Genomic DNA, 21,429 nt, shown 5'->3' on the forward strand with positions numbered 1-21,429 from the left:
AATTGATCAATTTTTTTTTACTAAGTTAAAAACGAATAAATGAAAGTAATGAAAATAATAAAATGCTTTAGATTTAGACAATTTAATAGTTATGACGTAAAACAAAAAAATCTAATGTCAAGTCAAATCTTATGAAGTCTAAAAATAATTAAAGGTTAATTAATTGATTAAGGCAATGGTGGGCGTGGCCGTCGCAATGTTTCTCACCATGTAATATGTACTGCGGAGATTAATTAAGTATTATACGTCGTGAAGAATTAAGAAAAATATTTGTTTTAGAAACAAAACGTTTATGATTTAGGTGAATTATAAATTTTTGAACCCCAATCAAGTTCGTGGTCTTACTGAGAGAAATCAATAGTTTTAAAATCATTTGGTTTAATCTTCTCAGTCATGTTAAAAAAAACTAGCTGAATAAAAATTATACGAGAAGAGTGAACACTTATGGTCAGTTCCATTGCTGATTATAGTTATAAAGATATTTTTTTCAGATTAGGTAAAAATGTACTTAAGAGACATTAAATTATAAGGTAAATAATAGAAACCAAATTGAATGGGGTTGAACAAAGTATTTATTTTACGTAAAGTCGGGGCCGGCCCTAACTATCACCTGATTCGTATCAGTATGGTAAAAATTTCTCCCTTAAGCTTCAATCGTTGAACATCTTATTGTGAGAAATAAACACGTAATTGTCATGTACGTAATAAAATGTTATAAAACATGTTGCATCTGTGGAAACCAACGAAAATGTGGTAATATAAATATAAGAGGGGAGAAAAATAGGTGATGCTGAGCGATGCGAAAATGAAAATGCGAATGCAGCGTTAGTCTCACCTGCCTCCATTATAATGCGTCTGTCAACAGTGTCAACAGAGTGATGTTGTCATTATTGATTGGAAGGTAGTGAACATTAGAACTGGACCAAACGGGTACAAGTCGCGGGAAACTGGGGAAACTGGATGATGGACGGATCGAAAAGATGAAAGACCCACCCTCGTCTGAAAGTTGCGCACGCTTGCAAGCATATCCCTTGATGATTTCAGTGTTTACCGGACTGTTTTGCTTAAATTTTTACACTAAACACGTTGTTTTTGCGCAAATTTAGTGCTAACATTCTTATATATTATATATTTTAGTGCTAAAAACTGAACAAAATTATTCGTGAATTTATAAATAAATTTTGGTGTAAGTTGCCCGAAAGGATAAATTGCTGTTTTTCTTTTGATTTTGCACTAATCGTTGTCGAAATTTGTGTGACACCTTTTCTCTTCTTCCATGAAAATTGTTGTTGGTCAATATTTGCTTAACAATGGCAAGTTGTATTCAAGCTGCAGCCATAAATAATTTACTGGTTTCGATGTAATTACTGCTTACCACTTGTTCAGACCAATTGGATTCATACATTGCAAAGGGGAGGTAGAAGAAGTGTTTAATTGGGTTTAGTTCATTTAAATGTTTCAGACGAGTAGTTACATGAAGTGCTAGATTGTATGTGTTGTTGACAGGTTTTGGTTTTAGTTTTAAGTAAATACGTGTTAAAGTAGATTTTAAATAGTGCCCGGATTCGGTTAAAGGCGCAACTCTGGGAGAGAACCTATTGAAGATATATCGATTGGTTGCGAACTAAGACCGCTGATGTTCAGTGCTTCTGCTCAATTTTAGACTGATGTTCACGACAGATCTATTAAATATGCGCTCTTATATTAATATGCGATGTAAGTGCTAATTGTAAGTAGCAATCGTATTTTTAGCGCGCGCGAGTGTCGGGTGGCAGGATGCTATCGATCTCCTGTAGGAGAGGATGCTGGGATTGCTGGGGCCTAGCCACGTGTCTATGTCCCTCTGTTCTTGTAGAATCCTTCAGTTGTCCCTTATTTTCTACCACTGTTGATTTGTAATGGGATAACGAAGCTGCCCCCATGTTGAAGATTCCCGCACGTTTTAAACAATGTGACCTCAGTGTTTCCCTTGCGTTTGATTATTGTGACTGCATTGTCAACATGGGTACTCGTGCTGCTGCATGTAAGCAACTTTATACCTTCTATGTTGTTCTTCACGGTGTGTCTGTAAATATCGGTGTGCTCACTTCTCACTGTTGGTACCGACCAGAAATACCGCTTCTTCGTCCATCAATTCATCACGTTCATGGTCAAAACCTCCAAAATGTGAGACTTTCTCTACTCATCAAAACGACACATTTTCTCGATCACCTCTACTATTAGTAACTACTATCGAAAACTTAAGTCCATATTTTGGAAAGATCATGATTCTTCTCGTCGGTGCCAACAATTCGGACGGACAGTCGAAACTTAAATTATTTCATTAGTTACAGCCAAAATACGCAGCTTATATGACTACCAACTGCGACTTATGCAGGGGGTTATGCCTCCTCCTTCGGGGGTTGACATAGCAAACACTATCAAATATTTTTCACAAACGCTCCTAAGTAAGTTCCTCCGATTCTTCGCAACTCCACTTCTACAACGTCTCTTTCAGCCGTTCTTAAAGATGTACCCAACTCACCTTTCGATCTGCTGAAAAGTCCAGACATGGATTCGGTACGCATGGGACTTTTTCCGAGTTTGGACTACAAAGGGCTTTACAATTCACTCATTCCTTTAATCGAAGTCGCACCGCTCATTCAGTACGGACTCCACTGTAAGACTTGATTGACTCTTCACGATTCGCACAGTCACGTTAATCATTTCAGCTTTCGGACAAGCCACTCTTCAATGCCTCGGATGTCTCTTGCCTTTTTTAGAACATGATCTGATCGATAATTTGCCTTATTTAACAGCATCCTCGATAGCAGTACTACCCAGCAGTCTCCACCAGGACATCGTCAACTCTTTGTGTTTCTACATTCTTCCATTTACGATAAGTAATACATACCTGTTACGACGACGCCTCAACACTCGGAATTACGTTGGGAAATAATTTTAGCGCGACACAACGAGCGAGAGCAAGAGATCTGTCAGTCAGTATCGGCCGTAATCATGATGGTATTTCAATATTCGGCGAATCCTGCTCATCACTGTCAGCTGCTCGAATGTCTGATGACTCTCAAACAGAACATCTTGAAAGATATTTTAAGCGTGATAGCCTACGGCACGTCGACAGCGCGGTCCTCAGCAGCCAAACTTTTATTTTATTATTGGCCTACGTTCAACGCGAATTTATTCGACAGAAAGAACCTCATTTGCAAGTTCGCAGGTAAAATCTAGAGAAAAATTTATGTAGATCATATAGGGTGATATTCAAGGAGATCCGACACCTTTCGTTTGCCAACGAGACATGTGTCCGAACGCAGGAAACGCCGAAGCTGCCAAAGTTTGTTACGACCATTGTATTTCAATAACATTCGCGAGCGATACTCCACCTCCTCTTTACTTATGCATTGAATGCGCCAACGAAATCCATCGAGAACACCCTAATCAAATGTTTTTCGATATCCTGCACCCCATGCAACAAGTGTCTATGATCTGCGAAAACAAAGTAAGTTCGTGTTCAGGAGAATAAGCAAACTGATTTGTATTATTAATATTGTAGAACTGTCGATCGACGGATAAATCGGCAATTTCAATATGTTTTTCGACCGAATGCGCGAGCTACAACGGAAATCATCCGATAAGATATTGCGAGCAATGCCACAACAATCGCCATAACAACAGAAGGGGGGGAGATCACGTCGTTCACAAAAGCTTACCACCAACCTGGAATATGGATGCAGAGATGCAAACTTACATGGTGGAAGCAATTGTGAGGTGCGATAGATAGAAGATTTGGTCAGTACCAGATTCTCATTGCGGTGTATTTTAGTTTACTAAAAGAGGCAAAAATCCCCACAGTTGAGACTAAGGAGAATGTGGAGGGTAAAGCTCCGATACCGGCTGTTGATAACATAACGGTAGAGGAGCGCCAGCTTTTAGGTAGATATGGTGTTTGGTTGTTGGTGGGTAGATGTACCCCAACAGACAATACACCAACAGAAGTGTTAGGGCGGCTTTTAGCAATGCTTTTCCATTGGTTTCATATGACTGCATATTCATATGATGGTAAAGCGAATTACATTCAAAATCTGTGTAACTATTATCTTGCGTTTTGTACAGGCCAGGAAGAAAGTACCTTAGAGAAATTAAAGACTGAAAATGTATGTGGTTGGCTGAGAGATATCAGCAAAACCCATTATAAACTTTTTATTTCATGTCTTTTACCCCATCCTCCTGAATACGCCCGAATCGGAGGGCACTGGTACGGAAAAGAAAGCCAAAACTCGAACCGTCAACCACTCTACTGAAACTATTTTAGGGATACTTTAGCTTCACGAACTTCACACTTAAAAGACGGTCTGAATCGATTATTTTGCCTAGTACCATACGAAGTGATAACGCAAGAGATATGGGATTATGTAATGCCGCATTGGATGGAAGCGATCGTTAACGACGTTCCCGAAAAAGAACTTTCGGAACTTCGCATCATCCTCAGCAAGATCCTCGACACCGAAATGAGCCCTCTCGGCTTCGACGCTAAGAAAATGTACCAATTCGTCGCTGGAAGATTCCAGAAGACTAGCGCCAAAGTCCAAGAGCAAGCTCTACACTGGCTACAAGTAAATCCAAAACTTGCAATGTGAATCTGAGATTAACGTTACGATTTGTAGACCTTGACGATGTTGGAAATCATCATACCGCTCCATCTCCTTTTTATAATCTTCGGTGACGGTGTCACGTACATGAAAGGCGGAGTCGAAGAAACTTCCGAAAAAGCTATCCAATATCACGAACTGGAAACAAATGAGGGACCAAAACGCAGCTCAATTTGTAAGTACAGTTAGTGTCTGCACATTTGATTGCACCTCCACTTTGGCTCTTGTAGCACCTGTAATCGAAGACTGCGATTCAGTCAAGACATCATTTTCAGATGACGAAAACCGTTTTTCTCGAACCGAATTCGAATCAGATGCAGAACATAACCTTTTTTGTTGTATACTTATGTTGGACATCTTACTGAAACAAATGGAACTGCAAGACATCGACAAACACACCGGATTGAATTCCTCTTTGTGCAAAGACGTCTGTTGGCTCTTGAAGTGTATGATCACCGCCGCCTGGATAGGAAACCACTCCTGTTCCACCAAGTCGGAGTGCAGCTACTGCGAGTCGAGCATCATGTGGCACCAACTCTCTCTGCAACTCGTCAAGTATCTCTCTCCGATCTACCCAGCGCATCCACCCGATGTAAGTTCACCAACGACTTCACGGTTCCCACCACTGATTTGTCCTTGCAGCCGCCCCTCGAGGAGAACTGGGACGATCACAGCCGGAAAAGCCCACCAGAGAGCGATAAGAAAGAATCAAAATCTGATGTAGTCCTCAACATGCCCATCCCTGAAGTTCATTCTGTAGGAGGAGTTCTAGTTCATATGCCACACGTGTGTTCTGTACGAAGAGTAGTATTCTCAAGCGAAAATCACGAATTTTCGTTTGAGGTTTCATTATACCTACATAGTTTCATCCCACTCAAATCCTCCAAAAACAGATAATAGTTTTGTCCTTTTTGGTCTGTTTCAGATAATGACCGCGACGGTTGAAACCGTCTCCGAACAACTCGATTTAGCCGCTATAATTCCAGCAGAGAAAGTTGTCTCAGCAGTAGCCCGGGCCATCACCCTGTCTGAAACCGATGTCGGTAAGACCAAACATTAAAACGTTCACATCGCAAAAACATTATGTCATACAGTATGAGTCAGTTGTGGCTTATTTCGGAAATTTTCTTAGATGCAACCAAAAATACTAATCCCACTTACCACTTGATACTGCCTTTAATTTAAACTAGAGATCGCCCAGCGGTCGAAATTCGACCGTTATTAATTAAATTTTTAAGTTTAAACTTTATTGAGGTTTTTTTTAATCAATCAGAGTATACCTCTTTAATTATTGCATATAGTTTTTTTGAATTTTGTTCTATTACGTCAGCTGAGAGCGTATAGAAATACGTCGTTATGCATTAAGTTTCGAGTTATTTAAAAAATAGGAATTATACGTAGTTATAGGAAAATGAGGTATAGCTTGGCTAAGCCACATTTAAAAAACGATAACGCGTTTTTTGTCATTTCCTTGTTTTTTTTTTTGCTATACTGGCCAGGTTTCGCCAAGGCTACACAGTTGATTTGCCTTTCTTTTTCAAATTATATTAAATTTAAATAAAAAATTAATACAAAAAAAAAAAAATACGTGCTTCGTTTTTTTTTTTATATATTTTTTATTGAAACAAAAAAACCGGGCGGTTAAAAAAATAAATGTCCATTGAACTTAAAATAGTTTGAAAATTAATTTAATTATTCAAAACTTCTGTGTAGACGATGTTTTTTGTAAAAACTCTTTCATCGTTTGCTAAATGCCCTCAAATCTCAAACCATTGAATGCTCGAACTCTACTTGCAGCGACGTACAATTGACCATGTGTAAAAACTGGCTGTCTCAATAAAATTCCAGTTTTTTCGAAAACTTGTTTTTGAGACTTATTTATTGTCATCGCAAATGTAGGTATAATTGGAAATTAAGTTCTTTGAAAGTTATATGGTAAAATAGGAATACGTTAAATTTATACGTGGAATCAAAATTCTCTTATTGCGTGCGGTTCCAGTTAAAACTTCGCAATCAAGAGCATTACGATGCATAAACTTGATGCGCAGTCTTGTTCCATTGACTAATGCTTCCTTTGTATTTAAGTTTCTGATCAGTAAAACGATGCAATTAATTTTCAATACTGACTTATGTGGTGGCAAACCACTAATAGTCAAAGAATTTTGTGTTTTACTCTGAAGATTTTTTTTTATAAATAATCTACATATATAAATTTCCTCGTGGAGTGGATTTCACTGCGGGGGGTTAACAGTGATGGGCAAAAGTAACGCAACAATTCGATATATCATAAACTGTTGAGTTTTGAAAAAAGAACAAAAACAGGTCGATTTTTACTTTCAATTTTAGGTCAGTATCATTTGAAGGTTTTCAACAATAATCAAACACGAACAAAAAATTAAGTACTTTAAAAAATTCCAATCTGTCTTATTTTATTCCCTGATACTGATACTGACCTAATAGCAATGCCTTTCGGTACTAACTAGTTAATAAATTAATCATTAATAAAGAAAATATTAAAAATATTTTTTTAATTTTCAACAATTTTTTTCTCAAGTTTTTTTTAAGTGTAAGGGGTTAAAATTTTTATACTGTCTTGTTGACAGTTAAAAGACCTATCAAAATTATGACGAATATAGGTTGCTATTTAAAAAATAGATGATGACGTCATACTTTGACAAGGAACACCCTGTATAAAAAATCTTACGTCAATAAACGTGAAATTGAAATTAAAAATATATTTTGATAATAAAAAGTACATAACATTTTTGGTTTACAATACAAAAATTTCCGATAATAATGCGGAATCTGGAAAAGTGCCCCGAATGCTTGTAGCGTTTCCACGTTGAATAGCAAGGGAAATCCTCTCGGAAAGGAATTTCTTTGATTTTGAATCGCCTGATTCCGCAATAAGTCGCTCTTCGATGACATTAATGAAATCGATGGCTTCTTTGCACCAAGGGCCTAAGGTTTCAAAAACAAAACCTTTAAATATGTAATTTGACGAAATAATTAAACTATATTTGCTATGTTTGCGTTTGCAAGCCATTTCAGCGGCAAAACCTAAAACTTCAGAAGTTTTCAAAACTGTCTGTAAGTGTATCTACAATAGTAACGTCCCAAACTAAAAGTTGACCTTTAATCTATGGTACTCAAGTCATCCCATCTGGGCGTTTTCCATCATCCCGAGACAGTCCGTTTGGTTCTAAAGTTGAATTAACATGAATAGAAGTCAAATTAAAAATTGACCTGTTTTTATTCTCTTTTCAAAACTCAACATTTTATGATTTGAATTGTTGCCTTCCTTTTGCCCCTCACTGTATAGAAGATAATAAAGTGAATCAAAATTGCGTTTTTGGCTACAAACCTCAAAATGACAATGTAGGAAATTTAATCAGCAAAATGACAACGTAAAAAGAAAACTAAAATAAAAATTGTTCAACGTGCATTCCAGTTTGGAGTAAACACGCGTCAACTCTGTTTAAAAAGGACCTTTGAACGTGGCGTAATGTCTCTGGTGTTATGGCGATATATACTTACGAATTCTTTGAGTTCTTCAATCGTAAGTACAGGTGTTTTGTAGACTCTTTCTTTTAATACGCCCCACAAGAAAAAATCTAAAGGCGTTGCGTTGCTAGAACCACATACGTTGCTGTGTTGTTCATGTCTTCAGATCCAACTCTTTCAACAATGAGGGCTAACTCATTATGTAAAAAATTTAAATAAAGAAAAAATAAAAATATGCCTGCGATTTGGATACCTCTGTAGATACAGATCCGCAGCGACAATTGCAATTTTACAACATATGTACCCGATATGTCCACTTTCTCATCGTTCGGGTCATTATAGTTCATAACCAAGTTTTAGCAAAACTGTCAAGATAAAGTTGATAATTCTCAGAGCAATGCAATCTAATTCACGATTCTGTTTTAATTTTTTTAAATTACGGATCTAGTGAATGCTGGAATAAGTATTTTTGGTTGCATCAATGACCATTTCAGAAATAAGCCACAATTGACTCATACTGTATTGTTTATAATAGGAAAGTTAGGTTGTGTGAAAATGTGTGTGTTGCTTCAGTTTTGATGAAAATCTCTCGGTCTCCGTGAACAAACGTGTGTTGCAGCGGCGGCAACGGTCCAGGTGGCCAAACCTCAAGTCATCGGGGAAAACGACGAACCCGTAGAACCGGAACCCGGAGAAGATTTGGACAACTTTTGGCAAACCTCCGTAGGAAAATTCAAATTTTGCGTGGACGACTTACCACAGCCTCTGCAATACATCCACCAACTACTCCAAGAACTGCCAAAAGTGGACAAACCGGACATCTTGTACTACATGTTGCAGTGCCTCAATATTCTAATTCTGCACGGAGACGCATGCACCAAGGCTTCCAAAGAGCACAGAGGATTTTTTATATGGTGTCAGGAAAATCTGCTGATCAAAAAGTACGGAACAGATTGGGCCCGAAACGGCACTAACTCTTGGTTTGCAGTTTGTGGGAGTTGTGCAATTCGGAACATTCCCACATTTGCCAAGAAGTTGTTCCGTTGCTGTTGCACTCAATCACCCTTCCAGCGGGGTCCGACGTGTTCTGGCGTGTGATCCAAGAGGCCTTTCATAGCAACGACTGGTGTGTGAGATTCACCGCAGTCGAGAGAGTCACAGTGATGGCCAGGTTCATGGATTCGAGCCCTTTACGAAACATCCTACCATTACAAGCAGCTCTCGCCAACGCCTTCTGCTATCTGATCTCGAGCATGGACGACACCAACATATACGTAGCGCAGAGGGCCACTCTTTATCTTGGCACGATCCATGATTTCGCGATCAAAGTATTGGAAGTATTCTTTCATTTTCGATTTCACCCTTGACTGTGCTTTTAGTCGCTCATAATGTGTCTGGAGACCCAGTTCGATTCAGTAATAGTCGACAGACCAATGGTGCTTCAATCTCTCTATCAGTTGCACAACTCTCTTAGCGAACGAAAAATCTTGACGTGGGAATTTTTTCTAAACCGTTTTGATACACTATTTTTAGAAGCGCAAATTAATTTAGAAAAAACCGGAGATATATCGTGTTTACGAGGTACGTAAAACTCGGTCGGGAAAAATTTCTGGTTTCATTTCTGCTTTGCAGATCTGCGCAATACGGATTTAAACAGCGAAACGTTTTTGCGGAAGCTGCACAGGGCTCACGAGGCGCTGTCACAATCCGACGGTAGCGGTGCCAGTTCTGTGAAAACTCTCAGTGCCAGCTTCGGAACTAAATGGCCTTACAAACGCACAATGTCAGCTCCTGCGTCAATTATACCTCGCCACGAAAACAAAGGTACACTTATTCGACAGCACAGTTTATTAACTGATGAAGCAGTTATTACAGAAACAAAAGAAAAAGTATACAGTCGACAATACTCTGCACCGATATTAAAGAGGAAAAGTTCTCGTTTCGGACTCGGTCAGTTTTTAGGCACTAGTAACAGCATTCCAGGTAGAAACTAGATGTAGTGTCTTGCTGTAGTGGCCGCATGAATGTACGTAAGTGAATGCTTATTAATCAATCAGATAGCATGGCATGCTTTGCTCATCTTGGATCTAGATCACAAGCTTAAATTGTTTTTTTACAGATGGCCATATGCATTCTCTTAACATGGCTGACGATCAAAATATTTTAAATTTTTTACAAAGAGTCATAGATTTGGAAGAAGCCGATAAAGAAACAATGCACTTATTAGTTTTTCTTCTTCTCCAATTTTTATCAAGGTCAGATCAAGCATATCCTGCGGAAGAAAAAAACTTGGCCAAAATCCAAGGAATTGTACTGAGACATCTCTATCTGCTCCTCGGTTACAGCCAGAACGACCGCGGATTGTATTTGCCACCACAAAGACTACGATCTTCGCCGGCGTTTAGTGTATTTTTATCAAATTTACCACAACTATTAGACCAGAACAACTTGATGGGGCGATTACTCTTACCCACCTGTTTAATTCTTTTACAATACGCACCTTCACCTTACTACATAGCAAACACATTGGACTTCCAACAACCCACGTACAGTCTGTGGACTCTGGAACCTCATTTTCGAAGAAACTGGTTAATGGCGTTGGTGGTACTTCTCTACAAAGTACTAGATTGGCGTACGCTGTTCCACCATGTATTATTAAATATGTTTTTAGTACCAATACAGCCAACAGCCGCACTGTATGCAGCTGACCTCGCTTATTAGAATCGTTCTGAATACGTTAGACTCGCAACATCATCACTGTAGAAGAATTCCTGCAACAATTTTAATGGGGGCACCTCCATCTAGATCGCGTGACGTAAGTCAGCCGTCTTTAGGTACAGAAAACGAACATGCAGAGCGAGCAACTCCACCTCTTTCGCCTATGTTTTCATCGGACGGACAATCAGTTCAAGTGTCTATTAGCTCGAAGGGTGGCAAAACTCAAGTCGTTTACGCAAAACCTTCATCCACTACTAGCATGGAGACGCACTGGGAAGAAGCTATACAGTGCATTCAGCCCGAGAAAGTGTGGGAAAGAAATATTAAAAGATTAACAGATTTCAGTATCGACGCTGACGATACAGAATCCGAACTTATAGCGATACCGGAGAGTGACATGTCCGACAGCACTCTTCACGGAAGTATTCAAGATTCATTCGAAGAGGGTATGGAAGAGAGTTGTTGTCATGTACAGAGCAAGCAGCTCTGCACTATGATGAAAACGCAAGAATCATTAGAAAGTGCTGTAATTAAGTCGCCAAAAGAAGGATACATAAGTCAATTAGTTCGGACTTCAACAAATAAAAGACCAACGTGGATTATAGGAAGCGAAGACGAGTCTGTGAAAGGATATGACAATAAAAAGATACAAGAAGGGCCGAGATCACCGTGCGAATATACGAAAAACTGTGCGAAAATGAATTCAACGACGTCGCTAAATTTAATAAACGGTTCCCAATTTGCCAAAAACGTCACAGTCGATTTTCACAAACATGTCAACTTAAGTTCTATGGATATGCAGCACGTCACCAAACCGACACCTTTAGGGAAACACAAAAAAGTAATAGAGCCGAGTATCACGCCCGTGTGTACTCCAGTTTCTGATTGTGAAGACTGTTTCAAGAACAATCAGTCACTAATACCGGCGCCGTCTCTGGAAAGATTGCTACCGATAGGAGCGACTCGTACATCAGGTACAACTTCAAGCAAGCTAAAAAATATATTCATATCAGTATCCTTCTTCAGAGTCTTCTCGGGACAATGTATTTTCACCGACGCTAGAATCCCAGCTGGAAATACCGAGTCAAGAGAGGCTGTTACCCATTGGACAACACACCAAAGATATTTCGCAGTTGGTCGATAAAGTACGCCAAGCTTTGGGAATAAATGCTCAACTAAGTAAACCTGAAAATAAAAAAGCTGAGAAAGTGTACAACACCAAGGAAGAAACGGTACAGTCGCACAGTCCTAGGAGGTTGATCAAGCAAGTGGCCTTAGAAAGTCCTCCGAATCAGGGGGACATTGACGACAACGGCCATTTCTTCAAAACAATCAAAGTGGACAGTCAGCGTAAGTGAAGTAATGATGTATCGTGCGTTCATTTAAATTTATTCTCAAAGTTGGCATTGAAGAGTCGATTGTGAATGCACCACTCGTGTATAAACGTAGTTGATCCATGATCCGTATAGTGCGTTCACAATCGACTCTTCAACGCCAACTTCGAGGATAAATTTAAATGAACGCACGCTACAATATGATCAACAAAAAGACAGATAAGGGGCGGCTACGGAAACAAAATTTGTGAAAGTGTGCGAAGTAACGTCAACTGTCAGTTGCGATATTTCGTCAATTTAAAAAATAAAAAATAGTTTTGACTCGGGAACACAAAATATTCCTGCATGACATAATCCACACAGTGTGGAAACTACTTATGGAATAAATTCAGTAATTTCAAAATTAATTACGTGTGTTGAAAACGCTGAAACAGGTCAATTTTTACTTCTCATAGTACTTATTTTAAGTTGCTTCACTTGTTCATGACGTTATCCATTTTTGAGCTATTACGTCATCACTCATCAGTCATCACCAATTTTTTTAAATGACAACCCCCACTTTTTTGTCCTCTTTCTGATAGACCTTCTTACTACCTAAACGATGAATAAAAAAAATTGGTACCTTACATAACAATTTTTTTGAGAAAATGACTAATTTTACTTCAAAAATTTAATTTAATTTTTAATGTAAAAAATTTAATTGACCTCAAACAAAAACAAACAAACATCTAAGGTTAACAATAAAATGTAACGCAAATGTTGAAATTGGCACTCACACAGGAGTGTAAACATTGTACACCGCGCTCAATAATGTTAGGGCTAATTTGTTCCATTTCAGCGCGAATTCTGTGTCGTAAATCTTCTAAATTGTTTGGTCTATTGAACTACACCCTCGATTTTAAATAACCACATAGAAAAAAAATTAAATACATTAAAAATTAAATTAAAGTTTTGAAGTAAAATTTGTCATTTTCTCAAAAAAATTGTTATGTAAGTTACCAAATTTTTTAATTCATAGTTTAGGTAGTACGCAGGTCTATCAGAAAGAGAAGAAAAAAGTGGGGGTTGTCATTTAAAAAAATTGGTGATGACCTCATAGCTCAAAAATGGATGATGTCATGAGCAAGTGCAGTAACTTAAAATAAGTATTACGAGAAATAAAAATTGACCTGTTTCAGCGTTTTCGACAAATGTCATTAGTTTCGAAATTACTGAATTTATTCCATAAGTAATTTCCACATTGTACTTACAATAAAAATGAAATGATGTTCCTTGGTAAGCGCATCACTTGAGAACGGCTGGACCGATTTGGCCAATTCTTTTTTTTTTTAAATGTTTGTGATAGTCCGAATCAGGTTTTTATGGAAAAAAAAAAATTGGAAAAGTTGCCCGGAAAATTGGAAAGTTGGGGAAAAACTGAAAGTGCTTTTTTCTATGGGAACGGCTGGAACGGTTTGGATATATTTTTTTTAATGTTCGTAATAATCCATATGAGGTTTTTATGGAAAAAATTTTTGGAAAAGTTGCCCGGAAGATTGGAAAATTCGCGAAAAACTGAAAGTGCTTTTTTCTATGGGAACGGCTGGACCGATTTGGCTAATTTTTTTTTTAATGTTCGTAATAGTTCGAATAAGGTTTTTTTGTTCGACACTGTTAGAATTTGAGAATTTTCTCCTGTGTGAACGGATTTTGATAAATTTGACAACTTGTCGAACAAAAAAAAACGTTGTATTCAACTCGTTCGTGTGTCAATTGGGCTTTTTTGGCACTCGTGGGCCTTTAAAACGCTCGTTTCATTCGCATTTTAAACTGGCCCACTCGTGTCAAAAAACCCCAATTTACACAAGAGCTCGTCAAATAAACTACTGTTAGGGAAAGAAAAAATGGAAGTTGCCCGGAAAATTAGAAAATTCAGGAAAAACTGAGAGTACCTACTTTTTTCTATGGGATTTTTGTGATGAATATGCGTAATTCTTTTTTGTTTTGTTCGTTATGCTCCCGGGATGTAAATAACTCAATTGAAAAGAAAATGTAGAAGATTTGAAGAAAATGTGGAAAACACAGCCTAAATTAAAAGAAAATTACATTTGTTTTTACTTTGGTGATGTTTCACAATCTATCCTATGTAGTTGTTTTATTTCTATTCCAATTTATTTGGCTACGTACACAAATGACATTTGACACCTGATTAGCTTTTCACAAATTCACAAAACGATCACAAACAGATTTATTGAAATTTGGACAAGACAACGTCTGTCGGGTCAGCTAGTACTACATATTTTCGAAATGGGAACGAAGAAAATGGTGAGCATACCTACGCAACTTGTTTGTTGAAATTTCGGCAAAACCTCTTCGCCATCGCTGGTAGTGCAAACAAAGCTATGCTACATGTGTCGAAGTTTCGTTGTCCACCGCCGCCCCTTGTCTTTTTTTTATCATACTGTAACTTAACCAGTAACATTTCTCTTTGCAAGCAATAGCAGACTTTGCTTTTGATTTTTTTTAAATGATGATTTTCCAGGGGACATGCTAGTCAACCAACGGCAACGTATGCGCAAAGTGGGGCCTTTCACGATGGGTTCGTACTCGATGCATGACCCGCGTAGACCCGGAGCCTGGTTCAGCCCCCAATTATCGCCGAAATTGGAGGGTAGCGACATGAAACAAAGCTCGTTCAGGATCGGCGACGAATGTGTGAACGAGCGTTGTTCAGAGTGTGGTACTGTCAAGGAAGAATACAGCGACGAAGAAATCGGACTTTGTATTGTCACTTTGGGCACCTTCATACACAGGGAACCTGCCTTGGCTGCACCCTTGCTACCAGACATACTTAGCATAGTGGCAAAGTAAAAAAATTAAATAAATCTGAATGGTTTGTAAGGAGGTGTTTTAGGGTAGCAACTAATGCAATGTATCCCTGGCAAAGTGAAAGCAACATTCATCTACCAGGGGGAGCCATCAGTGTGGCCCACCAGTTCTTGCGATGTGTTCTGCACCAGCTAGCACCTAATGGTATTTTCACGCAAATGTTCCAAACTAACGCATCAGGTAATTCATAATGGATTAGGTACTTTCCTGTTGATTGACAATTCAGTTTCAGAGAATGTGAGAGTTCAGTTTTTCAAAAGTGTCATCCAAGCTTTGATTGATTTTAACGAACTGAACCCGGTGGCGCCTTTGCAATTGTTACTAGAAGTAAGTAACTGGTGATCTTCGGATTGTCGTAACTAGGTATTGATTCAATTTTAGACTCTCAATTCGAAAAAAACTTTACCAGTTGAATCTTTACCAACAATACTTCAGAACATGGCCTGTTATCTGAACTGTTTGCCTCTGGAAGCAGCTTTGGGTCCAAGCACACCTTTGTGGAGTACAGTCTTACAACAGCTAGAAAGTTTGTACCGAAGAATGTTGTTTTTGTTAAATACGATCGATGACATAATGCCTCTCTTAAAGATAATGATTTCTGTTTTTAAAATACCCTTAATTTCGCAATTCAAGGTGAGATAATGTTGCGTAACAACAAAAAATCCAAATAAACTATTTTAGGGAATTCTCGAACCATTTTCGAAAGTACTGAGCTACGCGATACAAACAAACATACTCAAATACAATTACTTGATTGAGATTTGTTACTTGTGTAATCGAGCATTCACAAAGGTAAGAAAGCGTCGTTGTTCTCGCACTACTAAATTGTTGGCTTTCAGGAAAGAGATAAATTGATTTTAAGTCGGATGGTGGTATTCGAACTAGTTCAGGCCTTGAAATTCAAAACTACGATTCCCGACTCGAACTTGTTGATGTTGATTAATTTGATCTTACAGGTGAGTTGCTCGACTACTCGAACGTGAAATAATAATAGCGTGTTTGAAGGATATTGGGGGTTCGGTACCTTCAAATGTAGTGATTAAAGATTCCCCTTCGTTATCGATGGAATATGGCCCGGCCATCACCACAGGCATATCAGAATGTATGAAAATGCATCTCGGAGACATTTTGGAATTCCTAACCGACTTTCATACCATTTCCAAAATGAAAAGCTATTGTAAAGGTATCAATGTAGGCCTAAACGAAGATACTTTAGGTGGTATTATAAAATGTAGTGTTGCTCAATATTTAGCCCTCGAGATTACAAAAGGTAACGGCCGCGATAATAGAGCCGTTATTAGATACTTTCCCTGGCTTTATAACACTTCAGTTATACAACAATCGTGAGTCATGAAGGTTTTTAAAAATCATATTTAACTTCAACTTTTCAGACCGAGAGAATTTATTGAGTGTATAGGGCACATTCGACTGCTATCGTGGTTACTGTTAGGATCTTTAAGTTACACGGCTTTACACGGCAATCAAAGTCAGACTGTTAGTCAACCTATACCACAAGAAGCGTCTTGTCAAATTGCAGACCATATTCAAACGATAATGGCAGGATTTGCTGAACAGCCTAAGACATCCGTCCTACACATGTCTTCCCTGTTTCACACTTTCATTTTGTGTCAAGTAAACATTTAACAGTAAATTCTCGACGGAAATACTGATAACACTTTCTAGCTATGGACTGTCTACCTAGAACAAAGCCTAAACACTAACATGCCTGTAACCGAGGCCTACAACGTTACTATGAACATTTTATTTGAATTTTGGGGCAAAGTAACACCGTGCATCCTTCAATTAATCCAACAATCCAAAATGGTAAGGATCTGTCGACACTTTTATCAAAATTACTACATATTTTTTTTAGCTGAGTGAAATTGTGAGTCTCCACTTCTTGAGCATGTTAGAAGCATTGCTGGAATGTCATTCGACTTTTGTGGCAAAATTGTTGCCACTGTGGACACCAGTGCTATGTTCCAATCAAATACAAGTAAAGATCAATTTTATTTAACCCTAATACAACGTTTTTACTTTGAGAGCAGCACAGTAAGTCATCACAGACAAGTAGAGTTTTACCAGTGGCTTCGCAAGTGGGTTCGTTAAAAGGGGCATTGTTAAATAATGACGTTCAGTAAGAGTTAAACCTGGCTGCATATTGTTTACTTTTTTAATTTTGTTCTAACGATTTTGAACAAACGTACGGAACTGGTATGGTTTAAAAAGTGAAAAGTGTGGATTTAGTATGATAAATAACAGCCGACCCGACCATCAAGGTATGTGCGCCGCTGGAGTGTGACCACCCCTAAAATTTTAAACTGGACCCTGTCCGTTCAAAATTTACTGTTTGCGCCAGTTTATCGGTGTGCTTTTCTCAAAGTAAACGGACTCGACGCAACTGAATTTTAATTATTTTCTTTCAGTTACCCGGACATTTACAAGTGCGTTTACAGAACTGTAGGAATTGTCCACCTACCATACATTCAGAAACGTTACCAGACAAGATCAAAATAAATCTACATAATCCAATTCTACTAAAATGGTTACAAAGATTACAATTCAAGATGGGCCAAATAGAACTGCAATCGTCGACGGCAACACAATTCTATTCATTGTAATCGGAATTTGGTAGTAAATTGTTAAAACAGTTGATAAATTTATTTAAACATGTAAAAAAGAACATTTATACATGACTCATTGTTGTAATAAATTATAAATAACAAATTGGCTTTTCACCGCTTTCACAAGTCTGTCCCCAGCAAGGCCTTCAGATACTGTGTATTTTCGAAAGTACAATAAGGGCTAAAACAATAACTCAGCTGAACAAAATATTACATAGGTGATAAAATGTGTCGCGCTGAACTTCATAAAACGACCAGCATTACGATTAAAACAAACAGTAATGAACACCCAACAAATCTAAGAAAAATTGTTTATTACCGTTGCATCAGCAAGTCTGGTTCTTCAACTCGTCCATGGACTTCCTCGCGTTGTCCATAGCTAACGGATAAAGCTAAATAATAATCAATTATGTATGTTGTTACCACACTCGATCATATAAACTACCTTATCAATAAAGTAACAAACATCCAGTTTAATCTGTTCCCTAATTTTCATTTCATCCGACACTTTATCAGAGCTTTCCACATCTTCGGATACGGTTTCGGAAAATTGGGTGTTTCGATTTTTCAAACGTCGCAGCGATTCTTCAGTTTTACAGACTGATCTTAAAACTTCTCCAACCAATGTTAAATACCTATGAAATAAACATATCGACTATGTTTTATTTTATCCACATACTTACTGTTTGGTGCTGTTTGTAATAACTGTATCTAAAATGTCTTGCAATTCATTTTTCATAACAGTTTTAAATTTATTATAGAAATTTAATATTGGCTGAATAGCCTCCACCATATAATTACTAGCTTCTTTAGGAGCATTTCTATTGGTTCTTCTGTACAGTCGTGGAATGGCAGCGACATTTTGCAAGTGAGTAAAACTTTCATTAGTTTTAACGGTTATTAAATGGTTTTGCAATTTAGAACTAACTTCAGTGATAATATTTACATTTAAAAGTAGTACTTTATCCACAACTGGTTTAACGTTTGGGGGCATAATATTATAGACGGTGCTATTAGTACAATCAATGTTGTTAGATTTACAACCTATCAAATTCTTTACAATGTTTAAATCGTTAATCGAATTAATTACGAAATCTTCCCATGCTTCAATGCCTTCTGTGAATAAACTAGATTCCTATAAAAAAGAAAAACTTATTCTTTGTCTGTGCAGGCGATAACGCAAAACTTTACCTGTAAAGCAACTTCAAACCATCTCAAATATCTCGCTACAAGTAACATTGACAGTTTCAAAAATTGATCAGCCAGATTATCAATAAAAACCTCTGGGCTGAACGTAAGTGAAAGTGCTTTCCACAACGCTAATGTAATTTTTAAAGTACAGTTGATTTCATTTGCGTTTATGTACATTTTAAAACCTGGCTTTAATATGGCGTCACTTTCAAACTGTCCAGCAATTTGTTGAAAACGGATTTCAAAATAAACAGGTAAATTAAATCTTTTAATGTGATCTTGGAAAGACTTGCTTGTTTGAATTAAGTTGTCATCTCCACATCTTGTTGCGATTTTAATTAAAAAATCCCAAGTGCTCTTAAAACGTTTTTGAAATAATTCTGGATTTCCTGGTGCTGTAATGTACGGAAGACCTTCACGCAAAAGCTTATCAACTTCAACCCAAAAGCTATTTAGAATGAAATTAAATGATTTCAATTCACCATTACTAAAAAAAAGGAAATTTGTAATAAAATTCGGTGTTGCGAAAATATACTAACTTTTTCAAAACATCTATAAGTATAACCAATTTGGTATCTATGAAATCTAAAGCTTCATCATAAATTCTATTGACATCTTGGCTGCAGGTCTCTAAATGTGTTTCAGTAAACAGATGTTTCAAAGCTGGCCTGACAATGTGCACTTGATATGTACTCTCAGCTTGACTTTGTTCACCTAAATTATCATACATTCTAAGGCATCTCAAGATTACACCTTGATCATTATTTTTTATAGCTTTCAGAAATATTTTATTAACCATATCTGTCAATTTTTTTCCAACAAAACTGATCTCTTCTACATCTTTTGTCAGGTGAAAACCTTCTAGATAATTGTACTCAAATGAATATTTATTAACTGCCCTTTCTAAGATTACTGAATTATCAATTAAATCATCTTTATGTATTTTTATCAAATCATCAATATATACTGCTGATGATATAATACCAAATTTTAAATTTAAATAATTGCACCTGGTATTACTAGTTTTTATACATTCTAAAGTACGGTAGTAGCTTTCTTGAGCATTTTTAATTAAATCATAAAGGGTCTACAAATAACAATTATGCAATTATTCCTTAAAGGCTGTAGCTTATATAAAAAAATACCTTAATTTCCTCACATAACTGTCTAATTGGTAAAGACAAGTCATCAATTTTTGAATTTAAATTTGTTAAATATTCAGCCAAATTTACAATTGCCTCAGTTTCAGTCTTCAAAATCTCTGCCATTTGTTGATGCAATTCATTACCATAATTTTTTAGATCATTTCGCAGAGTTTCTAAATCTGACTTTAATGTGTACTTAGAAAGACACTGATCGACGTTGAAATTGTCCTACAACCACAATGAGAAACCGTGCATAAGTAAATTGGGTAAAAATACCTTGAAAAAGGATTCTTTCCAAACCATCTCCTCCACTGAATCCATTGTACTTCTGTTGAATACGAAATAATTAAATTACAGAAATTTTAGGTTAAATTCACTGTCAATATTATAATCAGTAAGATCACACGTTAATGCGATAATAACTGTTTACGCAATTTAACGAACACGGATATAACACCTTTATTGTTTGTTGTCACATTTAATAATAAAATTGAATTCAATTTTCTAACTCATATCAACATGTCAAGATTGTCAACAATGACAAATGACGTTTCACTACACGTTTTCTGTCACTTTTCTATCACGTCCTCAAATTTGTGAAAACCATAGAATAGTCATAAATTAGTCATAATGAACTTTATCAAAAGAATTTGCAAAAAACTTCGAAAGGACTTTTACTGATTTACTTCGTTTGAACTTTTTTAATAGCGCTCTTAATACTCAAAAACAGAAAATTTTCTTCGTTGGTTCTGAATTGGATAAACTTAAATTTTTAGGTATATGAGTCCCATTCTTTCTGGAATTATAGATTCTTGGTTTTCTGGGTTGTTAAATGTAAATTAATGTAAAAACTGCGGTTTAGGGATTTAAAAACTTAAAAAAAAAATAATTGTTTAATGAAAATAATCAATTACCAACTAAACGTAAAATCAAGATGTTAACGGATTATGTTTTTTTTTTCTGATATAGATTAAACAACACCACCGAAAATCAAGGCCTGATGACGTGAAGTATGAGTCATCACGAGTAGTCATGATGTCGTTTAGCGCATATAGGCAAGGCAGACTGAGCGGGTTAGTTCAAATCATCGAACAAACGCCAAACTTGAAAAATAGTTTATTACTTCATATATTGATTAAACATAATAACAATTAAGGTGTTGACCGAAAAAGGGCCCATAAGCAAAATTATGGTCAAGAATAAAAGAACGCATCACTTGTATTTTAGGCTAGTGTTAAGAACGGTGTTTGCAACAAATTTTTATTGAGATAGTCCATACATTAAGTAGGTTTGACTCTTTTACATTGAGGCATATTTTTTCTTACAATAACATCATTTTTGTTTCGAACATAATTATTTAAAAGAGTATTTACACTACAACTTACTATATGCTTAAATA

General features: G+C 36.9%; 2 protein-coding genes across 17 annotated transcripts; one reads left to right on the top strand and one right to left on the bottom strand.

Moving 5' to 3' along the window:
- Positions 1–1,049: 1,049 nt before the first annotated feature.
- On the top strand, positions 1,050–17,797 carry unc79 (UNC-79 domain-containing protein). 16 transcript variants are annotated; one of them, XM_069060941.1, is made up of 33 exons: positions 1,411–2,023; positions 2,328–2,447; positions 2,498–2,659; positions 2,712–2,882; positions 2,945–3,214; positions 3,267–3,496; positions 3,551–3,765; positions 3,821–4,056; positions 4,111–4,252; positions 4,310–4,610; positions 4,662–4,821; positions 4,877–5,238; positions 5,289–5,441; positions 5,572–5,689; positions 8,770–9,091; positions 9,139–9,478; positions 9,530–9,731; positions 9,783–9,974; positions 10,026–10,133; positions 10,270–10,769; positions 10,822–11,842; positions 11,895–12,218; positions 14,724–15,048; positions 15,096–15,250; positions 15,303–15,397; positions 15,452–15,703; positions 15,752–15,862; positions 15,910–16,026; positions 16,076–16,413; positions 16,462–16,702; positions 16,754–16,894; positions 16,944–17,066; positions 17,497–17,797. In XM_069060941.1, exons 1-33 carry the CDS (start codon positions 1,921–1,923, stop codon positions 17,689–17,691), a joined length of 7,845 nt encoding a protein of 2,614 aa, XP_068917042.1. In that variant the 5' UTR covers positions 1,411–1,920; the 3' UTR covers positions 17,692–17,797. The 16 variants fall into 16 exon arrangements, with proteins under 16 accessions (XP_068917038.1, XP_068917041.1, XP_068917039.1 ...); XM_069060933.1 differs by having other exon boundaries at positions 1,412–2,023; positions 3,264–3,496; positions 10,017–10,133; positions 15,297–15,397; XM_069060935.1 differs by having other exon boundaries at positions 1,412–2,023; positions 10,017–10,133; positions 15,297–15,397.
- Cog2 (conserved oligomeric Golgi complex subunit 2) lies at positions 17,717–20,603 on the bottom strand. Its single transcript, XM_069060945.1, has 8 exons — positions 20,307–20,603; positions 20,031–20,258; positions 19,425–19,972; positions 18,886–19,372; positions 18,378–18,829; positions 18,140–18,329; positions 18,014–18,086; positions 17,717–17,875 (listed from the first exon to the last, which is right to left on the bottom strand). Exons 1-7 carry the CDS (start codon positions 20,349–20,351, stop codon positions 18,021–18,023), a joined length of 2,016 nt encoding a protein of 671 aa, XP_068917046.1. The 5' UTR covers positions 20,352–20,603; the 3' UTR covers positions 17,717–17,875; positions 18,014–18,020.
- Between the last annotated feature and the right edge of the window lie 826 nt (positions 20,604–21,429).

This window comes from Tenebrio molitor, chromosome X (genome assembly GCF_963966145.1).
Source record: "Tenebrio molitor chromosome X, icTenMoli1.1, whole genome shotgun sequence".
Taxonomy (NCBI): Eukaryota; Metazoa; Arthropoda; class Insecta; order Coleoptera; family Tenebrionidae; genus Tenebrio; species Tenebrio molitor.

Bases quoted from the DNA above. Each gene is read 5' to 3' on its own strand.
- unc79 (XM_069060928.1), top strand. From the start codon at position 1,921: ATGTTGAAGATTCCCGCACGTTTTAAACAATGTGACCTCAGTGTTTCC. The intron at 5,442-5,571 runs GTACGAAGAGTA...GGTCTGTTTCAG, and splicing joins ATATGCCACACGTGTGTTCT to ATAATGACCGCGACGGTTGA. The intron at 16,703-16,753 runs GTAAACATTTAA...AACACTTTCTAG, and splicing joins ACACTTTCATTTTGTGTCAA to CTATGGACTGTCTACCTAGA.
- Cog2 (XM_069060945.1), bottom strand. From the start codon at position 20,351: ATGGATTCAGTGGAGGAGATGGTTTGGAAAGAATCCTTTTTCAAG. The intron at 19,973-20,030 runs GTATTTTTTTAT...TGTTATTTGTAG, and splicing joins AGTTATGTGAGGAAATTAAG to ACCCTTTATGATTTAATTAA. The intron at 19,373-19,424 runs GTTAGTATATTT...CCTTTTTTTTAG, and splicing joins CTTATAGATGTTTTGAAAAA to TAATGGTGAATTGAAATCAT.